Below are 21,283 nucleotides of genomic sequence, written 5' to 3'. Positions count from 1 at the left end.
TAACTTTCAAAATAAATTTCTTAACAATTTCCAAACATGGATACCAATGGCTGAATAGCATAAAGAATATTATTTCCGTAATTGGGTGATAATATAGTTTTTATGAGTTATGTAAACTATATGATTGTCCAATCATGTCTAAAACTATGTGTATCTCTTCTGTCCAAAGATTTTATCACTTCCTGATGAAATATGATTTTTAATTTTATGTTTGCTTTAGATTTTATTTCAATCAAATAAGAGTTACATATAAAGATGGCCTCACATGAAGCAGATTCACAACTTTATCATTGACCGACTGTTTATTCTTTGAACTGTCTTCTATATATAAAGTACATCTAGATTGCCTTTCCTGAGAGTGCTTTTCTTTTCACTTCAGTTAACATTGCTTACTGAATAACCCAAGGCTGGGACAATATGGATCAACTGGCGATTTATTCACCAGTTTTCATTCAGCACTGAATACCTACCTAAATGCTAGGCATCCACAGACATCAAAATCATTATTTACTTCTTTGTTTAATTTTTTGGTACTGGGAATTGAATCTAGAGGCACTTTACCACTGAAACACATCCCCAGCCCTTTTGTTTATTTTTTAAAAATTTTTAGACAGGATCTTGCTAAGTTGCTTAGGGCCTCACTAAGTTCCTAAGACTGGCCTTGAATGTAGGATCCTTCTGCCTCAGCCTCAACCTCCCAAAGGTTGATGCATATTATCATTATTATTTAAAGATGCAAAAGAGAATAGTATACATTTTAATTTAGAGAAAACTAACATGGTTTCTTTTAAATTTCGATGTGCATAACTGTATGGCACTTGCTGCCATAACATTCAATGGTTACTTTATTTCAAATTTTGATGTGGACTATATTTTATTTAATTTTTATAATCACATGTGTCCTGTATTTTAAATCTTTTTTTAAAGGGCAGAGTAAGTATTTAAACTGAGTATGCTGCTGGTTCCTGTTTAAGATCTGTTTATGTTTCTCAGTATAGACATGGCAATATTTTATAAAATATGTTGTTTAAAAATAATGATAAAGTAAATGCCCCCCAAAATAAAGTAAATATAATTGTATGGTTCACATTTTTTAAAATAAAAGCAGAAAATTAGATTGCCAGACTTTGAGTAGAATTAATAAATTTTTGTCTGAGTCTTGCCTGTGAAGCTTTTCTGACTCCTAAACCAGTTTTTCACAGCCAAAGTAAATAGAAATGGAACAATTAAAGATTTAATAGATTTAAGAAGTATTTTAGTCTCTATTTTATATACTTTATTCTAATATTTCTATTAGAGTACAGGATTCTAAAGAATACATGTAACTTGTTTTAATTATTATTTTTGCAGAAGTCATTTGCATGTGAAATTTTTAAAATCAATTAAATAATACTCTATCCAGTTTTATTTGCACTTTATTTTGCCTAACAATTGTTTCTTTTTTAATATTTATTTTTTAGTTGTATGATTTATATGTGGTGCTGAGTATTTAACCCAGGGCCCTGATGTGCGAGGCAAGCACTCTACTGCTTAGCCATAACCTCAGCCCCTAGCAAATATTTCTTAATACATAGTCTGAAATTAAATCAAGGCAGACTTGAAATTACTGATCTTCATTATTGGGCCAAATTAATGAGGTTTTCCTGGACTTTTCCTTCTGGTATCTTATTGTGGCTAATGATGTAATCTTATTTGTTTTCTAAAATATTGAAGTTTTAGGTTTTTGAAACTTTTCTGTGAAAGTACAGGGATTTGTTTATACAGTGCCTTTCATTTTACTTATGAGTTAATTTCTTTAATTTTGTGCCCTAAAACCTACTAAGAATATTCCTGGAAAGTGAGGGATTAAACAGAATTTGTAATAAAAATGAAGACCTTTTTCTTTATTTCTCCTGTTAGCTGCATTTGTTAAAATTTTTATACTACATTTAAATAAATATTAAGACTTTATTACAGGGCTGGGATTATGGGTCAGTGTAGAGCACCTGCCTGGCATGTGTGAGGCACTGGGTTTGATCATCACCACCACAATAAATAAACAAACAAACAGACAGACAGACAGACAAATAAATAAATAAAGCAATTATGTCCATCAACAACTACCCCCCCAAAGACTTTATTACATATTAAATGGGTGGGATTTTCTGTATTTGAAACAGTTTCTTTCTATATTAGGCATAAAGTTTAATTTAGACTGGCAGAGTAAGTGATCATTTGTTTGGAAAGAGGGGTAGACAATCTTTGGTTAGTTTCATTCTGTAACCTTCCAGCTAATTGTTGAATTGCATGCTTTTTTTGTTCTTTGCTCTGTCTACTTTGGATCTGGTTTTATGGTTGGTTGAAATAGAGATTTATTGGTAGGAACATAGATTATTTTCCCATTTTAACAGATTGTGTGTTTTTCTGACAGCTTATTCTGTCACAGGCAGAGTGATTCAACCAGACCCTTGTGCAGAGGTGTTAGTATATGATTTGGGCAGCCATTTTCAAAAATAACAGCTTTATTGATATATAATTCACATTTCCATCAAGGTCACTCATTAAAAGTGCAATTCACTGAGTTTTAGTATATTCACACAGTTGTGTGCCTATCCAGCTATCTAATATGGAAAGACATTTGTCATACCCAAAGAAGACCCATGCCCTTTAGCAGTCAGTCTCCACTCAATCTTGCTCCATGTAGGCATGAATCTTCTTTCTCTCTTTGTGAATTTACTTGTTCTGGACATGATATATAAATGTAATCATTCAATATATGGCCCTTTGTATTTGTTTTTTTTTTTTTTTTATCCTGTTTTTTAGGTAGCACATATTAGAACTTCATTCCTTTTATTGCTACATAGTGTTCTGTTATATAGATACACTGTAGTTTGTTTATCCATTTATCAGTTGATGGATATTTGGGTGACATTCACTTTGTGGTTCTTATGATCATGCTGCTGTGAATATTTGTGTTTTTGAGTTGACTTCTGTTTTCTTTTGGGTAGATACTTAGGATTGAAATTTATGGGCCATAAGTAACTCTGCCAGACTGTTTTATAAGGTGACTCAACCACTTTATATTCCCATCAGCAATGTTTGAAGATTTCATTTCTCCATATCTTTGCCAACATTGTGACATGGTGTTTTTCCATATTAGTCATCCTAATGGGTATGAAGTGGCATTGCATTGTGGTTTTTATTTGCATTTCCCTGATAAATAATGATATTCAATAACTTTGTGTACTTGTTAGCCATTGTTTATCTTTGTTAGGCAAATTCCTGTTCAGATTCTTTACCCATTTTAAAAACTGAGCTGTCCTTTTCTTGTTTAGTTTTAATAGTTCTTCTGTATTCTGGATATACACAAATGTTCACTTATCAGATATATGAAGTATATATATATTTTTTTCTTATTCTATAGTCTTTTCATTCTTATAAGGCCAATAGGTTTTTTGTTCAAGTCCAATTTACCAGTTTTTTGACTGCTTATGCAGTTTTCTCTGAAATTTTTCCATAAGTTAAAAAAAAAAAAAACAGACCTTATTTCTCAACATCTTCCATTAATTTTTCTTCCTACACAAACAATGATTATTTAGTTAACTACACAATGGGTTACAGATATTAAAAATATTTTTTGTTTTCAAATATTTTCATCACATTTAATGAAAGAAGCCCAAGTTTTCTAACTTGATATCCAGTGCACTTTTTAAAAATCTGCTTAGCTCAGAATGCACACATTATTCTGTAAATATTTACAGGTGTCTAATGTATTCTGAGGACTTGACTGGGCTTGGAGATCCAAGGATGCTTGGAACATGTTCCTGTCCTTAAGGAACCAGAGGTCATGTGCCACGCTACAGATTTCTACAGAGGGTAGTGGCACCAGTGGAGAAAGAGGGGCACTGTCTGGGTGAGAAAGCCTCTCAGGGAGTCTGTGCTGGTGCTCTGTCTGCAGAGATTCATTGGTGATCAGAATCTTTTCTTATAGCCTATGATTCTTCCTTTTAGACATTTGCTGCTGCTGTGTGTTATGTACATTGGCACCAGTTATTTGTAACAGCAATATTTAGGGATATTGATGTAATGAATTGTAGACATCAATGTGATGACTTTGATACCTAGAAGCAAGCCAGAAGAAAGCCACATTTCTTTGATTTCTTCAGGTTTTCAAGAATGGGAACTTCCTACTTACTAATTAATTCAGTGTGGTGTGTGTGTGTGTGTGTGTGTGTATCTGAGCTCCAGACCAAACCCAAGCAATTTTGGGTAGTCAGAGCTAAAATGTGAGTCAAGGAGGAACAGCTGTTTGACTGGAGGGAAGATTGTATATAGATATTTGGGTGAGACCTGTTAAGGAATTTAGATCTTTCTTTAATAATGGAAAGCCATTGATGAGTTTAGTTGTGTGTGGGGAACATGGTCCCTCCTGTTATCTGTTCCACAGAAGCTGTTTGTGTGGACTAGAGACAGGAGATTTGTGGGGCTGTGGGACTAGTCCAGATGAGAGCCAATGAGGACCTGAGCTAGGGCACTGCTGATAGATGTGGACACACAGATTGGAAATGTTTAGAAGGTGCAAGTCAGAATGCTTGGCTGCAATCAACCATCATAAGTTAAAAGGAGGATTATTGAAGAAAGAAGACTTCTGAAGAAAGTTTCAAAGGAATGAAATTCCACAGAAGCCATCATTATTTTAGGCCCTTAGGGACTAAGGGACAGAGCAGGGGCCATACTCAGGCCCTCACACAAGAGGGAGAAAAGAGGGTCTCCTTCCAGCTGTGCTTTTTAAAATCCCAAGAGCACTCTTTTTTTAATTTATATATTTTTTTTAGTTGTTGATGAACTTTATTTTGTTTATATTTATGTGGTGCTGAGAATCAAACCTGGTGCCTCACACAAGCTAGGCCATTGCTTACCACTGAGCCACAACCCCAGCCCCCAAGAGCACTCTTAGCCTTGGGTTTTGTGACCCTGCTCAGGCAGAAGTTTTGCTGGGACCTCTGCACCCTCATCACTAGCATTCCCAAAAGCGGGGAAGGATTCTGGAGCAGAGCCATCTGTTCCTCTTTGGTTATTCAAGTTGGCTTGGGCAGATGTTAAGATCTGAAGGGGAAGGTTAGGAATGCCTCAGAAGTTTGTGGCCTGGGTAGACCATGATGACAGCATTTCTGTGCAAGAACAAGGTTCACAAGTGAGTAGACTAGAATGCAGGAAGTAAACAGAGTTCACTTTTAGACCAGCTTAGTTTGGGATGTGCCTGTCAAGATGTTATGTTTCAGTGACAGTTCACTTGACTTCATTCACTAATAGAAGCCTCTCTAGGGTTTGGTTATTTTTTTTGCTATGACTTTCCAGAGACTAGCATGGATTTTCAGAGGTACCTTTATTAGCTCTTAGATAAAGTAATTAAAATTTATTTTATACAGTGCAGCTTATTCTGTTTTTATGTTTTCTTTTTTTTGTACCATGAATTGAGCTCAGGGTGCTCAATCACTGAGCCACATCCCCAACTATTTTTTTTTTCTTTTTTCTTGAGACAGAGTTCTGTTAAGTTGCTTAAAGCCTCACTAAATTGCTAAGGCTGGGTTTGAACTTGCAATCCTCCTACTTCATGTTTACAAGCCACTGGGATTATAGGTGTGTGTCACCAAGCTGGCTGAGCAATCTTTCTTAATGGACAAAGAACAGTAGATGCTGTTTAACTGTTCTTGCTCCTATGTTAGTGAAGTCTGAATTGAAATTTCTTTCTGCATCTCAAAGAGTACAATATACTGTACAGCAACTCTAAAAGGGTGGAAGTTATATGGTTTCTGAGAACTTCTTTTCTGGATGTAAATCCATGAAACATCAGTGTGTGTAGCAGTTAAATAGGAATTTTGGTCAGAGAACAGTGGAAGGCTGGCCTGGCACTACACTGTTACTCCAACAGCATCATTCAAACACTAGCATTTTGGGCTGGGGATGTAGCTTGCTTCACATGTGTGAGGCCTTGGGTTTGATACTCAGTTCCACAGACAACTCATTGTTCTGTTTTCATTAATGAAATACAAAGTCATTTTTGGAGGAATGAAGGATAAATTACTCATTTATATATCTTATGTGTTATAACATGACACAAATCATTTGCTTATGTGATAAACACTGCTACATATAAGATCAGAATTGTTTTGAATATTTAAAGTCACTTTATACATGGTCAGTATTGAAAATAGCATTGCAGGTAAGGCCATTTCATAGATGTCATTTTACTTAAGAGATCTTGATCTTTCCTAGCTTTGCAAGATATGACAATGAAGGCTAGCTGAATGCTAATACTTGGAAGATAAATTGTTGCCCACACCAGCTCTGCCACTATGTTGTTTCTCCTCCATGCCAAGGCATATGGTCAGATTAAGGTGAATTCGAGAAAAATAAATTTGCTGAGATTAAATGGGAGGTACTCATGGTGGGATGAATCCATATTCTCTGGCAGGTGTGGTCCTATTTGGGGCCCTCTTGATAAAATATTCAAGATATACTCTGTGCTGTTAGTAATGGGAAGTAGCTCAGTGACATTGGACAAGTATATTAAGGTCAGTGACACTCTACCTGTCTATAATATTCTCCATTATAGCATTGTTGTGATGATGAGCAGAGCTGCTGCATATCAACTGGTAAGCACAGTGCCAAGAACATTTCAAATTACAAGTAGATCTTACTCCACACAACAGTGTTTTCTTCAAAGTAAAATGCAAAAGGAGGGCAGTAACTGACATCAGAGGTATCAGAAGTAACCACAAATTGGCTCTTAGCTTCAGTGGAACTCAAGCTGTAGCAGGTGTAATTTCACAATTTTAATTAAAATCAGTATCAGAGGTGAGATGTAAATTTTCATAATTTTAGCTATAAGCAGTTAAATTTTTGTGCTTTTTTTCACAAATTTACCTAAAGCAAGCCATTTTCATTTGTAAAACTCCAAAAATCAATAAATAGAAGATGAAATAACTGAATACTATGGTTTGTTTCATCTTTTGTTTAGTGGACACTGCTTATCAGTGAAGATGAGAATACTTGGATATTGTGCTTGCAGAGCTCATGGTCTAGGTTCCATGGTTACTGAACACTCAGGATTAGTAGTGTTTAATGTAGATATGAATTTGGGTATGATGTGTTTGGAACACGGTCAGAGTAATCATGTCAGTCAAAATTCACTAAAAGCTTATGGTTTAGCAAAATTGTACCTTTTAGAACACAAAACATGACATTTCTGAAGAACCTGAAAAAATTAGAAGAAGAGTAACTTTCTAAGGGAATTCGAAGCACATGCCATCCAGTTATCACTGACAAGTGATTTTTATATATTTTGGTGTACATGGCATGAGTTTGTTGGGTTCTTTAAAAAAAATATTCACTAGTTCTAATCAGTTATACATGAGAGTAGTTATACATTGTACACAAATGTAGCAGGTGTTGGGTTCTTTTAGAGAAACAACCTTAAAGGGTAGTATCATTGCAAGGGAAAAAGATAGTGGATGGTTTTCAAAGGGACATCCTTACTAAGCTGTAAAATGTCTTGAATATTGTGGCAGAGCTATGGATGGTTATATTTATGATGAATAATTAAGGTTGTATCTTCTATAAGATATAGTAATTTCTATTCTTGGTCCAGTTAGCTGAGTTCAGTAATGAAGAATATGCTGTTAGAGTGTTATATTTAATACCCGCTATTAGAATATTTACTTAAAATTTCCAGTTTGTTATTGGTATCTTAAAAAAATCATTTGGGGTCAGTCTTCACATTCTTTTATATTTCTAAGCCAGAATGACCTCTTAGAGCTGGTAGACTCAATACTTGCTGTGTGTGGAATAATTTTTAATCTTTTTTCTGAGTTCACTTAAGATATGAGATATACTTGTCATTTTGGAATTCTAAACTGTTAGGATACAGTTCTCCAGTCTTGTTATCATTGAAATTTAATATTTTAACCTTTAATTAGAAGAGTCACTGTTCTATGCTGTGGTATGTTTCCATTGCTATTTTTTCATCATGTGATTTAAGTGTTGCTAAACTTTACAAATTATTCCAAAAGAAGACATGGAATAACTTTGTAATTTGGTACTGTCTATTCTGCATGAAATCCAGCACTTTCAACAGTGCTATGTGCAGTAAATATTTATTTGAATTAGAGATTTGCTTTAGGGCAGCTTGCAAAAGTAATATTTTCAGTATTCAGTGACTGAGCCTTCAGTACTGATAGTTTAGCTAAACATTCAGACTTCATTTGAAACCAGTAAACAGACAACTGTGCAATCCAGGGAGACCAATTTCTTCACTTTTATATCCACTAGTAATTTTCTTTTACAGTCATGTTTACATAGAGTAAAGGTCAAAGGAAAAGGTGTATTTGGAGCAGTTACATGAGTAAGTTTGCTACAGTGAAAGATTTTCTGTATGCTGATGAGTAACAAGAGGCAGGAATCCATTAGGCAGCTCTTTGGTCAGTCATATTTCTTAGAATGCTGCTGCTTTTTTTTTTTTTTTTTGCATTCAAAGCAAGCTGTGGTTAGGTGCTGAGCAACTTGTTGAGGCAGCTTGTCTTCCCGGCCTCCTCATGATGCACCTGTGGTACTCACTATGCATCCTGCTGACTGACAAGGCATTCTGCCAGCCCCAGCCTCATGTGCTCCTGGTGGTTGCAGGCTCTGCAGGTGACTGGGAATGTGAGAAAGGATGGCCATGCCTGATGCAGGCACTCTATGCTTGTGGACTGCCTTTGTTTCACTAGGCTGCACTTTCAGAGCACAGGTTCAAGGATGAAATTGTTGAGGATTTTAAGATGGTGAGCACAGCACAGCAGAACAACTGGAGGCCCTTCTGGGCATGGGACCTTTGGTACTCGTGAGGCTGGCACTGTCTGCCCAGAGTCAGAAGAAGGAATGCTGTTGGTATTTCATGAAAATATGGCCTTGGACAAAGTTCACTTGGACTGGAGGAAGGCTCTGTTTGGGAACTCAGTGGTCAAAGACCTGCTGAGAGGATCACAAGCCCAGTGCTCTTGCCTGAATTTACCTGGAAAAGATGAAGGAGGCATCTTTGAGGTTCCAAGTATTGTGGATAAGAAGTGTGACTATCAATCTGGATTTGGTCCTTAAACAGTGCTACGTGTGGGAGGAGGGGCCTGACCTCTTGGACTCGTGTTCCATTTCTTTCTGGAGAGAACAAATCTGACTTCACAGCTGCTGCTGAGATCAGGCAGTGGTGGTTGGGAACTGGTGCTTTGTGGTCCTGTGCTTAGGTCGTTAAGCAGTCCAGTTAAGTCCACTCACCACCGGTGGTATCCTGGCTGACCACATGCTTGAGACCCAGGGCCTCAATGCTGAGGAGCCTTGGACCAACTCCATGTGGCAAAACTGCACTCAACTTCACATGAGGATCTGTGTCTCATTGGCACACCTAGGCAGTCATATCCAGCTTTGAACATCTGAACACACAAGGTAATTTTCATGGAAAACCTGTCCTGCCAGTGTCAAGTGCATCATCCTGGCTGATGGATCCTCTTCTCATTTTAAGTTTGAGGAGATTGAGGCATGGACACTAAAACAAAATGCAGAGGCCATGTGAAAAGACAGCTGTGATTTGAGCCATGAATGCTATGGAGCCCACTCTCTTTCTCCTGTGTTACCCTGTTGCCATGTCCCTCCTTGGTTTTGGGAAAGCCTACTTATTGCAGAGTGTATAAGAGGGTGGAGTGCCATATGGCAGTCTCAAAAAGCATTTCATATGATGTCTCTTTCTGCAGAATTGGGTGGTGGGGGGCAAAGCCACCTTCCTAACAGCCAGGGAAAGGATGCACTTCATGCTCACTTGGCAGGGGCCTCTGCCCACTGGAGGCCAAAGAGAAATGGAGGACAGAAACTTAAAAGACAAGGTGATCTTTTCCAAACCACGACCCATTCAGGGGATTCTCCAGGCAGCACCTTTGAGGAGCACCTCTGTTTTGTACAGTGAGGCTAATTCTGTGTTTGGTCCACAGACATCTGATGTCCCATTATTCTTTATCCTGACCATCACTTTGACTCACTACTGGGCATCTCCTCCAAGACAGCTACCTGTGGGGCAATAACTCATCTCCATGAGAAAATATGAGACACCAAAAAGACCAAAGCAAAAACTAGTTAAGAAACTACAAATAATATGTAAAATTGATGGCCCTTGTTAGCTTTAACAAACTGATGGATTTCTTTCCCCATGAAACAATGAAAGTTAGTGTGGATTACCTAGTAAGTTTTGAAATAGAGATGACAGTCATTATTCCAGGATATCAGGTTAAAAACATTCTTAGGAAACATGCAACCTTGTTAATTATGTTTTTCTTCAAACTGGAGTGTATTACAGAATGAAGTTTACTGCCTGACACTAAATTTGTTACTGCTCTACTCTTCACAATCTCACATTTGTATTTTACCCATAATGTGCATTTATCTTCCTCAGGCTGATTGATTTTTGAGTGAGAAAGATACTTGCCTCAGTGGGCACAGTAGGTCACTCTCAGGCTTTATCATGATGTGCTCACCAGGCCCTCATGTGCTCACACATGAACTTCACACCCATCTTTCCTGGATGTACAAAACCACATCATCACTAGATTCTTAGCCATGAAAAGTTCTTGTGCCACCTTTGCTTATGAACTTGATGGAAGGGGCTGACTTTATGAATTGTTGTCTCTCCTCAGAGTTTCTGGTGATGCTGATGATGGCAATGATGATGATGACAATAAATGTGATGGTGATGATGGTGATGATAATGATGGTGGTGATGATAGTAGTGGTGGTGGTGGTGATTATGGTGGTGGTGATGATGATGACGGCAGTGGCAATAATGATGACAATGATTATGATGGTGAAAACAGCAATGGTTATGCCAATGATAGTGACATAATGTTGATGGGAATGATGTCATGAAGAGGATGATGACCATGTGAAAATGATGAATGTTAGCAGCTGACATGAATTAGATTATTTTATCTTTCCCATTGGGCAGAGTCCAGCCTAGATTCTGTTGCCCTCAGACTTGGTCATGTGATCTGTTTCACCAGTGAAAGAGAGTGGACAGTGGATTCTTTGGGAGGCATGATGAGATTCCACTTACACATTACGGTTTCTGTTGGAAACATGGCCTCAAATCTCAGCTCTTCAGAAACAGGTTTAGGTGGAGAAAGGGACTGTGAAATTGGGTGGTGTGTGCTGAGTTCCTGTGGCAGATGTTGATTCAGGATTTGTCTGAGCAAACATTTATTGAGCATCTCTGTTCTAGGCATTGGGGATAGAATGTAATTGGAGCTTATAATTTTGAGAGGGGAGAGAGAAAAAAATATAGAGTAGATCAGGAAAGGTAAAGGCAATGGGCACAATGTGGGGGGCACAGAGATTGTCTGTTGGAGACAGGGATGAGAGGGGGAACCTCCAGACTGTTGAAAAGCTCATGTCCAAGCAAAATCCAGAGGGAGTGAGTGGGTAGTCCATATGATAAGTGGGGACGGGAAAGTTCTAGAGAGAGAAGTGGAATGACAAGGGCCCTGGGGATAACATAGAAAGCTAATCAAGGGGGACAGTCCTGGATGAGGAGGCCAGGAACTCCAGGCAGGGGCTCCATGGGATTACCAGGTCCAGAGACCCTGCCACCCTGGACAGCACTTATCCATATTCAAGAGTCCAAGAAGATGATCAAAATGTCAATCCACAGGGAGCCCTTAAAATTCAGCTAATCCCACTCCACTGTGCATACATAAGTTGCCCCTAGTACCCCTGATTTGCTATGTCCTATTCTGTGGGTGCAGCCCCGTGTGTCCCTGCTGGGCACCTTCTCTCCCTTGAGGCTCTAACTGACATGTCCCAAATGTCCCTGTGGTGTGTCATGTCTTATCATCCAAGGACCCTGGAATCTTGCAAAATAACTGCCAGCATTCGAGCAGGCCTTTGTTACCCTGCTTAGCAGATCTCTTCCTTGTTCTGATTTTCAATTTTTCCTGTTCTTGAGTGGCATCAGATAACTCCATGGTTGCTCCATGTGTTTGCTCCTAAATTACATCTTCACTAAAGACAGAATACCATTAGTTCAAAAGCTCATGAATGCCAAATCCAAACTTATTTAGCCCTAATTATTTTAAAAATATAGATGAAAGTAGAAAAATTCTCACCATTCACATCCCACCTGCTTTGGGCACCTAGCATCTAATGTCCAATTAAAAGAGGGTGTGGTTAAGAGACCCCAAGGTGATACCACCCTTCAGATTTTTATAACCCCTGCCATACTTCTAGCTATATTACCTGGGCAAATAATTTCCAGAGACACTTTCTCTGACTCTCTTTTTCCCCATGAGTTCACTTGAAATTCTCAACTTTTGGATGATGGCTCTTTGTCATAATTCCCTGGACAGTTTCATGCTGTGAAGGGTGTTATTTTTTTCTTTTTCTTTTCTTTTCTTTTCTCTTCTTTCTTTCTTTCTTAACTAGGAATTGAACTCAAGGGCATGCTTAACCTTTAAGCCACATCCCCAGGTTTTTTTTTTTTTTTTTTTTTTACTTGTTTGTTTGTTTTTTTTAACATGGTCCCTCTAGGTTGCTTACAACTTTAAGTTGCTGAGTCTTGTTTCAAATATGTGATTCTCCTGCCTCATTCACCAAAGCTGCTACAATTACAGGCTTGAACCACCATACACAGTGAAACATAGATTTTTTTCCAATGAGACCCTCTCCCATAATTGTATTTTTATGCCTTATAAGCATCCAAAACCCCCAAATTTCTTACAATAGTCAATTTCAACTCCATCACACCAGAAGCAATCACTATTTTTATATTTTCTCAACTGATTATAGTCTGCATTAGAATTTTATATAAAACACAAGAGTTTATGTATTTTTATTTAAATAAACTTTAGTTATCTTGTTTTATTATTAATTCATAGTACATCTAACAGTAAGGCATTGAAGGACTTTACTAAATGCTATTCAATGCATAGGTAAATTGGCCAGAGTGTATTTAATTTTCTATTTGTAGACTCCAAACTACAAATATTATGTATTATGAATAAAATGTTACTAAATGCTACTTTTGTGATGTGTGTCTTCACTTCTCTTGGGTAAAACTTCAGAGTGGAGGTTTGGGGACTCACATTTGGTGTCTATGTTCAATTTCAGAAACAAAAATGGAAAATACAAGTTTGTTTTTCAAAATGTTGGGTCCATTATATATACTCAGAAATATCACAGAGGATTTCCAGTTCCTCTGCAATCTTGCCCACATGAGGGGCTATTAGCCTTTTGTATTTTAACCACTCTAATAAATATGTAACAATATGTCATTCAGATTTTAATTTACATTTATCTTAAGACTGGTTTCTTTTTTGTTCTTACTGATATTTTGTACATCTTCTTTTAAGAACCATTTTCTAATCTTTTGCACACCTCTAGGAAATGGGTTATGCCTCTTTATCATTGAGTTTTAAAAATGTTTTTATATATCATTTACCAGAACTTTGCAAAATATTTGTTTTGTAACATATTGTCTGTAGGTGAGTAAAACAAAGTATGACTGTGAGCTATATATTTCCAGTTCAAAATTCAAATTGTATCTTACTTTTTTGATAATTTTATTGTTTTACCATACAAAACTTCACTTATTTTAGGAAAACAAAAGCAATCACATGAACAAGCAGCTGTAGTCTTATAGAGGTCTGCCTTAAACATTTCACAAGTGCTTCATGCCAAACTCTGCTGGAATATCTAATTGAATCTCGACATTGACCATTTGAAGAAATCAAATTTAACATAATTTCCCTATCAAAGTAAATGTAAGCCTTAACGTTAAAACTAGATAGAAAATATACAACAAATGTTGGTAACATGAACTGTGCTAAAGAACTTTTAAAGAGAAAAAAAAAACAATTTTATATTTATTATTGTATTGGAAATTGTTTTCAATTATTAATCTTTTCACCTGGTGTGGTCACCATTGGTATGAATATTTCAATGACATAATATAAAAAAAAATATTTAAAAGGCCTGGGATTTTAAACCAATCTTTTGACTCTGAACAGTATTAATCATGAACGCAGCCTAATTCCAGTATAAGATTGGGAGACATCTTGTCAAAAAGCTATAAAAAGTTTATTTTTATTTTCTGTAAGAAAACTAAAATTTCTCTTTGGCCTGACAATATTTTGATGTTTTAAACTTGTTTGGAATTTCTACCTGTGCTTTGAATTCACCTATGCCTAGCTATCCCTGACCGGATAACAACCCTCTCTAAAACCTTACTGGTGCCTCATAAATCCTGGCTCCCACTGACCTAATAACAACTCTCTCAAAATCTCAGTGGCAGCTCATAAATTATAATGTCTGGAGTTGAATTTATTCCCTACCTTGAAATGTTGAGACATGTAGATCCTTAACCTGCTATCTGCCTTTGTTTTATGCTTGTCAAAATCTTGTTATCTGTATAGTACCAGAGACACCGACATTCTTTGTAACATTTTGTGCTGTAAAAACTTTTTCCTGAAGATCAGGGGGTGATCTCTAGCATGGAGTTTTGTAAGAGAGAGTTCTGTCCAGGTTTTGTGTACACAATACAATCTTGATTTAATTTGATTTCAAATCGGAGTTGGTAGTCTTTTCTTTGTGTTCTGTTTCAACATTAACCTTTTTTTAAACTTCACTGTAAATAAAACCAAAGAACAAAACAAAACTCCTGTAAATGAACCAGGTGCATAATAATAGCCATTCTTTACTGAAAGCACCATATTGATTATAGAAATGATATAAGCTTAAAAATTAAAAGATAGCTCAAATATCAAGGAAGTTTAGAAGTTAGAATTTTTTTTTTTTCTTTCAGAATATAGGTGGTAAAATAGGTAGATGGAACATGTGCTGGGAGAAATCAAAAGTCTTTGCAGAGGAGGCAGCAGAGAATTGAGTCTTTCTCAGGTCTATGTTTTGCACAGAAGAGAAAATGTGAAGCATAACTATATCAAGTAATGTGCAAAAAATCACAAAAATATTTATTATAAAAAATCATATCTACAGAAATGGTTCAAAAGAAGCAGTTTTTTGTCAGGAATAAACATTTGGACATGAATTTAAGTTTTGGTACTATTTTTAAGTAGTTTTACTCATAGAGAGTAATCTTTATACCTTTTCTCCATTTTACTGGTTGGAACTAATTACAATTTATATATCTGCTAAAAAAGGTACTGAACACAGAAAAATATTAGTTGCTCATGTTTAAATCACCTACATTATTTGATCCTTCCCTTTTTAAACCAAAAATATGCATAAAACCATCTCTTAATAAATATCTCTATCTCTGTATATTAGCAGCAACTCAGTCATAAAATATACTATGATAACTTGTCTCTTCATGTACTTATAGATTATGAATTTGCTGCTTAGCATTTAGATATAATTTTCTATGGTGTTCTCTACTTATTTATGTCTCTATGCCAAGTTTTATACCAAGCTCTTAGTATGTGCCTTAATTACTCTGTGTAGCAATGTAGGATCCATGTCTTATTTGTGATACTTTGTTCCCAGAACTGTGTCTAAAGGGAAATATGTACAAGAAGATTATCCAGGCAAAAAATATCTATCTAACATTATATTTTATTTTATACTTATTTATATATTTATGTATACATATTATTTTTATTATTTAAAAATACATTTTGTTCTGAAACTACAGTGATACTAGTGTATTTTAGCTTGAATTATTTGTGAGAAACAATCAAACTGAAAAAGACATTTCTGTTTGTTGGCTGGTGTTTTTTTTTTTTCAACTGCAGGAGCCTAGTGAAGAATGGCAGATATAGATGTGTAACTCTCTAGTTTGAGGCAGACCCATCAAATTAGATGATGTTTTGCTTCTGCTTTCTATCTTGATCATTAGAAACATACCTTTATATTCACATGGAACATTTTTGGAATTCTGTTTTCTTAGTTCTTCTAAAAAATAAATAAAAGTGAAAAAGAATGCAGGAAAGATAAATAAATAATTTCAAACAATTCATTTTTAAAATATTTTTTCAAATTACCAAAAATTCTGAAAATTTAGAAAAGTTAAAAGCTTTAGAAATAGCCTAAGGCAATTTTCTCTTTTGCTCAGTAGACTATATCTCCAACTCATTCCTCTCTAGAATTGTACTGTGTGCAAATATGAAAAAAAAAAATGTGCTAAGATGCCCCACATGGTTTATAAGTTTTAAAATCCTCACAGGGGATCAAATGTGCCATTTTCCTACTTTACAAATTACAAAATCTGAACTTTGTATACTTAACAAACATTTACAAAACTGTAATTCAAAATGACCTAAAGAATAAAAAAAAAATGTAGAACTGACCCACTGAACATTAATCATAGGGACTTATAATATTGAAGCCATTATATTAAATGTCTTTTTATCATTGTCACAATTTTCCTTGTTTATATCATCAATATATTAATCAAAATTTTTACCCACTTAATAACAAATACCTTCATTTCTATTTTAATTGTTTTTTAATCTGATAGAGTGTGTATCTCTCTCAACAACAACAACAAGAGGGGGGGCAAGGGGGGGCAAAAAGAGGGGAGGGGGGGGTGGGGAGGGGCAAGTGAAAAATCCAGTCTAAATTCCTCTTAAGATTGGGAGCCATCTCATCACACAGCCATGAAAAGTTAATTTCTGCTTCATTATAAATTACTGTGATATCTAAACTTGCTTGAAATGCCTGCCAGTGCCTTGAATTCACCCATGCCTGGTTTTCCCTGATGAGATAACAACCCTCCCTGAAAATTTAGTGATGACTCATAAATTCTGGCTTTCCCTGACCAAATGACAACCCTCTCTGAAGCCTTAGTGGTGCCTCATAATTTCTGATGTTGTGATCTAATTTTACTCCCTAAGTGATGAACAATTTTAAACCATTAACCTTGTACCTGCCTTTGTATTATGCTTGTAAAAATCAGGGTTGTTTTCCCTGATAACAACCCTCCCTGAAACTTTAGTGATGACTCATAAAGGTCTATCTGGTCTCAGATTCAATATACATGATTTGAAGCCCCTTCCAGTCAAGAGCATTTTGTGGGAACTGTCCAATCCTGTGTGTCATCAGGGAGGAGGAGAGTGGGATTTTACTGTTACTTCTTATCTCCTAAGTCCTCCATTTTTGCCATTTGGCTGGCTTTTCCTGACCAATAATAACCCTCTCTGAAACCTTAGTTGTGTCTCATAAATTCTGATGTTGTGATCTAAACTTATTCCCTAAGTGCTGAACCATTTAGACAATTAACCTACTCTTTGCCTTTGTATTGTTTGTCAAAATCCTATAATCCTTTTAAGTTCTCAAGACACCCCCCTTTTGCAACTTTTTGTGGTATAAAACTGCAGTCCAAAAGAGCTGGAGTGCTGTCTTCTATTCCCATGGGTTTCAGGAGAAACTGTTATCCTCAAATTTGGGACCCCCAAAAGACCACCAGAGACCAAGATTTATGTAAGCGGCAAAGATGCATTTATTGTTGTTATGCTTGAATTCTGGACCCCTAAAAGACCACCAGAGACCAAGATCGATGTAAACAGCAAAGAGGTGTTTATTGCAAGCTAGCTCGGTCCTCCGTGTGTGCACACACAACAACTGGTGACGCTGAGAGGCCCTGAGCCCAGGGTTTGCAGCAGTTTTATAGTCTTTGGAGAAGGCAGGGACTTCACATACATCATAGCATCTCTAAGCAAATCATCACACACTGCAGGAAAATCAAATAACAACTCTAAAACATGATTAGCACATTCATTGGCGGGAACAATTTGGGTAAGTGTGATTGGTCAGTACAAAAGGGGTATTCATTTGAACTGATTGGCTTAAGGCAAGAGGGGAGTATGTGCTGAACTACATGGTTTCTCAACACCATAAACTACTGGGAGGGTCATCTGGCATCCCAGGTATTTCCCTGTCTCATGTTGATTGGTGGCTGTTAGGGGGTTTCTATGGATCACCACCTAGCCTGAGTCAGGGAAAGCTGGTGCAGCAGATCTCTCCTGTTATTTGTAGATAAACCATTTAGCAGGGTGGGAATGTGCCTAGGAGTGCTCTGTGGGTCTTTCCAAGGACAAAGGTCATGTCCCTTCCTTGGACAGGCTTTGCTCTGAGATAGAGGCTGGTTTTTCATTGTGAGCTAGCTCAGTCCTCCACGTACACATCAACTGGTGATGCTGAGAGGCCCTGAGCACAGGGTTTGAAGTATTTTTATACACTCTCTGGGGAAGCCAGGGACCCCACATACATCATAGCATCTCTTAGCAAATCATCACACACCGTGGGAAAATCATAAAATGAGTCTAAAACATGATTAGCACATTTACTGGCGGGAACAAGTTGGGTAAGGGTGATTGGTTAGTAGAAGAGGGGGATTCATTTGAACTGATTGTTTAGGCCATGAGGGATGTACCTGCTGAACTATGTGGTCTTCTAACATGTTTCCAACCACCTTAAACTACTGGGAGGGTCATCTGACATCCCAGGTACTTTCCATATCTCATGCTGATTGGTGGTTGCTAGGGGGTTGCTATGGGTCCTCAGCTAGCCTGACTGAGTCAAGGACACCTGGCTCAGCAGATCTCTCCTGTTATTTGTAGATAAACAACTCAGCAGGGTGGGTATATGCCTAGGAGTGTTCTGTGGGTCTTTCCAAGGACAAGGGTCATGCCCCCTTCCTTGGACAGGCTTTTCTCTGAGATAGAGGCTGGTTTCTCACCTTGTATCTTATGTTTTTTATGTATTTTTCTAGCTGTAGCTGGAAACAATACTTTTATTTCACTTATTTATTTTTATGTGGTGCTGAGGATTGAACCCAGGGTCTTGCACATGCGAGGTGAGTGCTCTACCCCTGAGCCAAAATCCCAGCATCTTATGTGTTGTTTTTATTGGGCATTTTTACTTTAGAGGGTTTCTTTCCAGTTCAAAGTTCAATCTGTCACCTAAAAAGAACAGAGATCAAAAGAATTTAAATAAAATTTGATAGTGATTGTCATTGTTTTATATTAATTCCTGAATAATATACAAGCATATATAATTCATAAACTGAAATAAATTTATATGTAAGTTTAAATTAAAATAATCTGTTGGTTGAGCTAGGATCTCACTTCTGGAAAAAAACAAACAAACAAACAAACAAAAAAAAAAAAAAAAAAAAAAAAAAAAAAAACAACAACAACTTGCCTTAAAATAACAGCAGCCTGAGGCTCTGGGTTATATTTCCAAGATTAAAAAAAAAAAGCAGGGCTCAACAACCTGAGATTCTAACCCTTATTCATGTCTAGATTGGATAATATTCCCTGTCACTCAAAAAAAGGGCTCACTGGTCTCAGATTCAATGTGCATGATCTGAAGCCCCTTCTAATCAAGAGCATTTTGTAGGAATTGTCCAATCCTGTGCGTTATCAGGGAGGAGGAGGGTGGGCTTTCACTGTTACTTCTTTTCTTCTAAGTCCTCTTTTTTTTCCCATTTGGCTGGAATTTAATCTCATACTTCAGAGTTGCAGGTTGCTCTGCTGTGCAGAAACTGAGGATCCCAAGCAGGCTCAACTCCGGAGAACCAAGAAATGGTGAGTGTGCATTGGCCTAGTGAGGGAGGCTGGGGGAGAAAGACTATTTATTGGAACCACAAGACTGGCTGTGGTGAAAACAGGTGCTAGCAGATTGGGACTCTGGGCAGTCTCTGCAGGCTTAAGTCCTCCACTGGGCCACTATGTCCTCAGCCCTACTGGCCAACCAGGTGGGGAATATGTCAGTGGAAGAGACTCTTTGCTGTCTTCCTTATGCTTAAAGGGCATCCTCAGTATCTGCCTAAAATACTATGTGTCAGGTGTGTTCCTGCAGCCCAGTGTCTTACCAGATGCTGGAGATTGACAGGTGGAATAATTATCAAAATCAAATCTCCACAGGCCATTTTCTTGAAGGAAAGGACCTGTTGTTTGGGGGCACCTAATTTCCTCTTGAGCCAGCTAATTTTTATTTTGACTTTCTTTTATTTTTACATTTATTATTATTATTATTATTATTATTATTATTATTATTATTATTTAGGTAGTTAGTGTTATTAGGTAAATCAGGTCTCATATCAAGTAAAATGAAGAATGAACATTATATTAGAATGGAGTTCAGGAAAAGGGGAATTGAAAATGTCCCCAAGGCCCAGAGCCTGTCCCAAGGAAATGTTAATGAAGCAGCTCCCAGCAAACAGGGAGATGATAATCCAAAAGCCTTTCCTGCCCAGATTACTGTTTCAGCCCACCTGTCCCCCAGCCTTTGGGCCTTCTCATGTACATTCCATCACTGCAAGATAACAGATCAAAGGACAGAAATGTGGGAAAGATGAAGGAAGAACTTAGTTATAAAACAGATAAGATCTTGCCCTTCCATGGATTCCTCCTCTAGTCTTTTCTACTATCCTTTAATAAAGCTTCAATGTTCCACTCTAAACTTGCCTTGGCATGCTTTTCTGATATTATACTTCAGCATTGCAGAGGCAAGGACTTGTCACCGGTAAACAGCCCTAATAGTAGGTTTAAATTTATTTTGAGAAAGGTCATAGCTAAATTGCTGAGATTATTTTTGTTATGGTTGATTTATCTAGACTTTGCTATCATAATAAAGCATACAGGTTTTACATACAAATGTATTCATATGGGGATTTTATTTATATTGTGATACTTTGATGATTATTGTAATATTATGATTTCTCAATATATATGAATAGTAGGCCATGATAAGTTCTTTTATTTATTTATTTATTTATTTTTTTGCTCTTATAATTGAAAAGGTTTTTGGCTAAAGTTACATATAATTTTGTAGATTAATTTTTAAAATTTGTGATTTGGTTACTTATTTCATTTAAAGTAAGTCTTTTTGATTTTTTTATTATTTCATTATTGTTGTATTTAATAGTCAGGACTATTTTGACATAATCATAACACATGAAATATAATTTGCTACCCATCAGTATCCAGTAGTTCCCCTTTCCCTATTCTTCTACTTTCTTCTATTGTATAATTATTTATAGTTTTTTAAAAATTATTACATTATAGAATACACATAAAAGTAGACTTCACTGTGATATATTTATATTTGTACATAGCAATTTTGGTGAGATGCATTGGGGATTAATTTGGGGGAAAATGATCACCTTTATAATGATGAGTTTTATCATCTATACATGGGATGAATAATTCAGTCTTTGATGTGCTTCTCATAATTTTTATTTTCTTATAAGTTCTACATATTTTGTTTCTAAAAA

The 21,283-nt window shown here is 36.6% G+C and overlaps 1 protein-coding gene across 1 annotated transcript in view; it reads left to right on the top strand.

Annotated features, from left to right (window-relative positions):
* The first annotated feature begins 5,104 nt into the window (after window positions 1-5,104).
* Window positions 5,105-21,283, top strand: part of LOC139704214 (zinc finger protein 420-like) — a 28,986-nt gene continuing 12,807 nt past the window's right edge. The window contains 4 exon segments of the mRNA XM_071607265.1: window positions 5,105-5,173; window positions 8,748-8,860; window positions 10,695-10,891; window positions 17,426-17,562. Coding sequence (XP_071463366.1) covers window positions 5,105-5,173; window positions 8,748-8,860; window positions 10,695-10,891; window positions 17,426-17,562 — 516 coding nt within the window.

The sequence above is a fragment of the Marmota flaviventris genome, unplaced genomic scaffold (genome assembly GCF_047511675.1).
Source record: "Marmota flaviventris isolate mMarFla1 unplaced genomic scaffold, mMarFla1.hap1 Scaffold_45, whole genome shotgun sequence".
NCBI lineage: Eukaryota > Metazoa > Chordata > Mammalia > Rodentia > Sciuridae > Marmota > Marmota flaviventris.
Note: the sequence above shows the minus strand (reverse complement) of the source record. Positions and strands in the feature narration are given on the sequence as shown.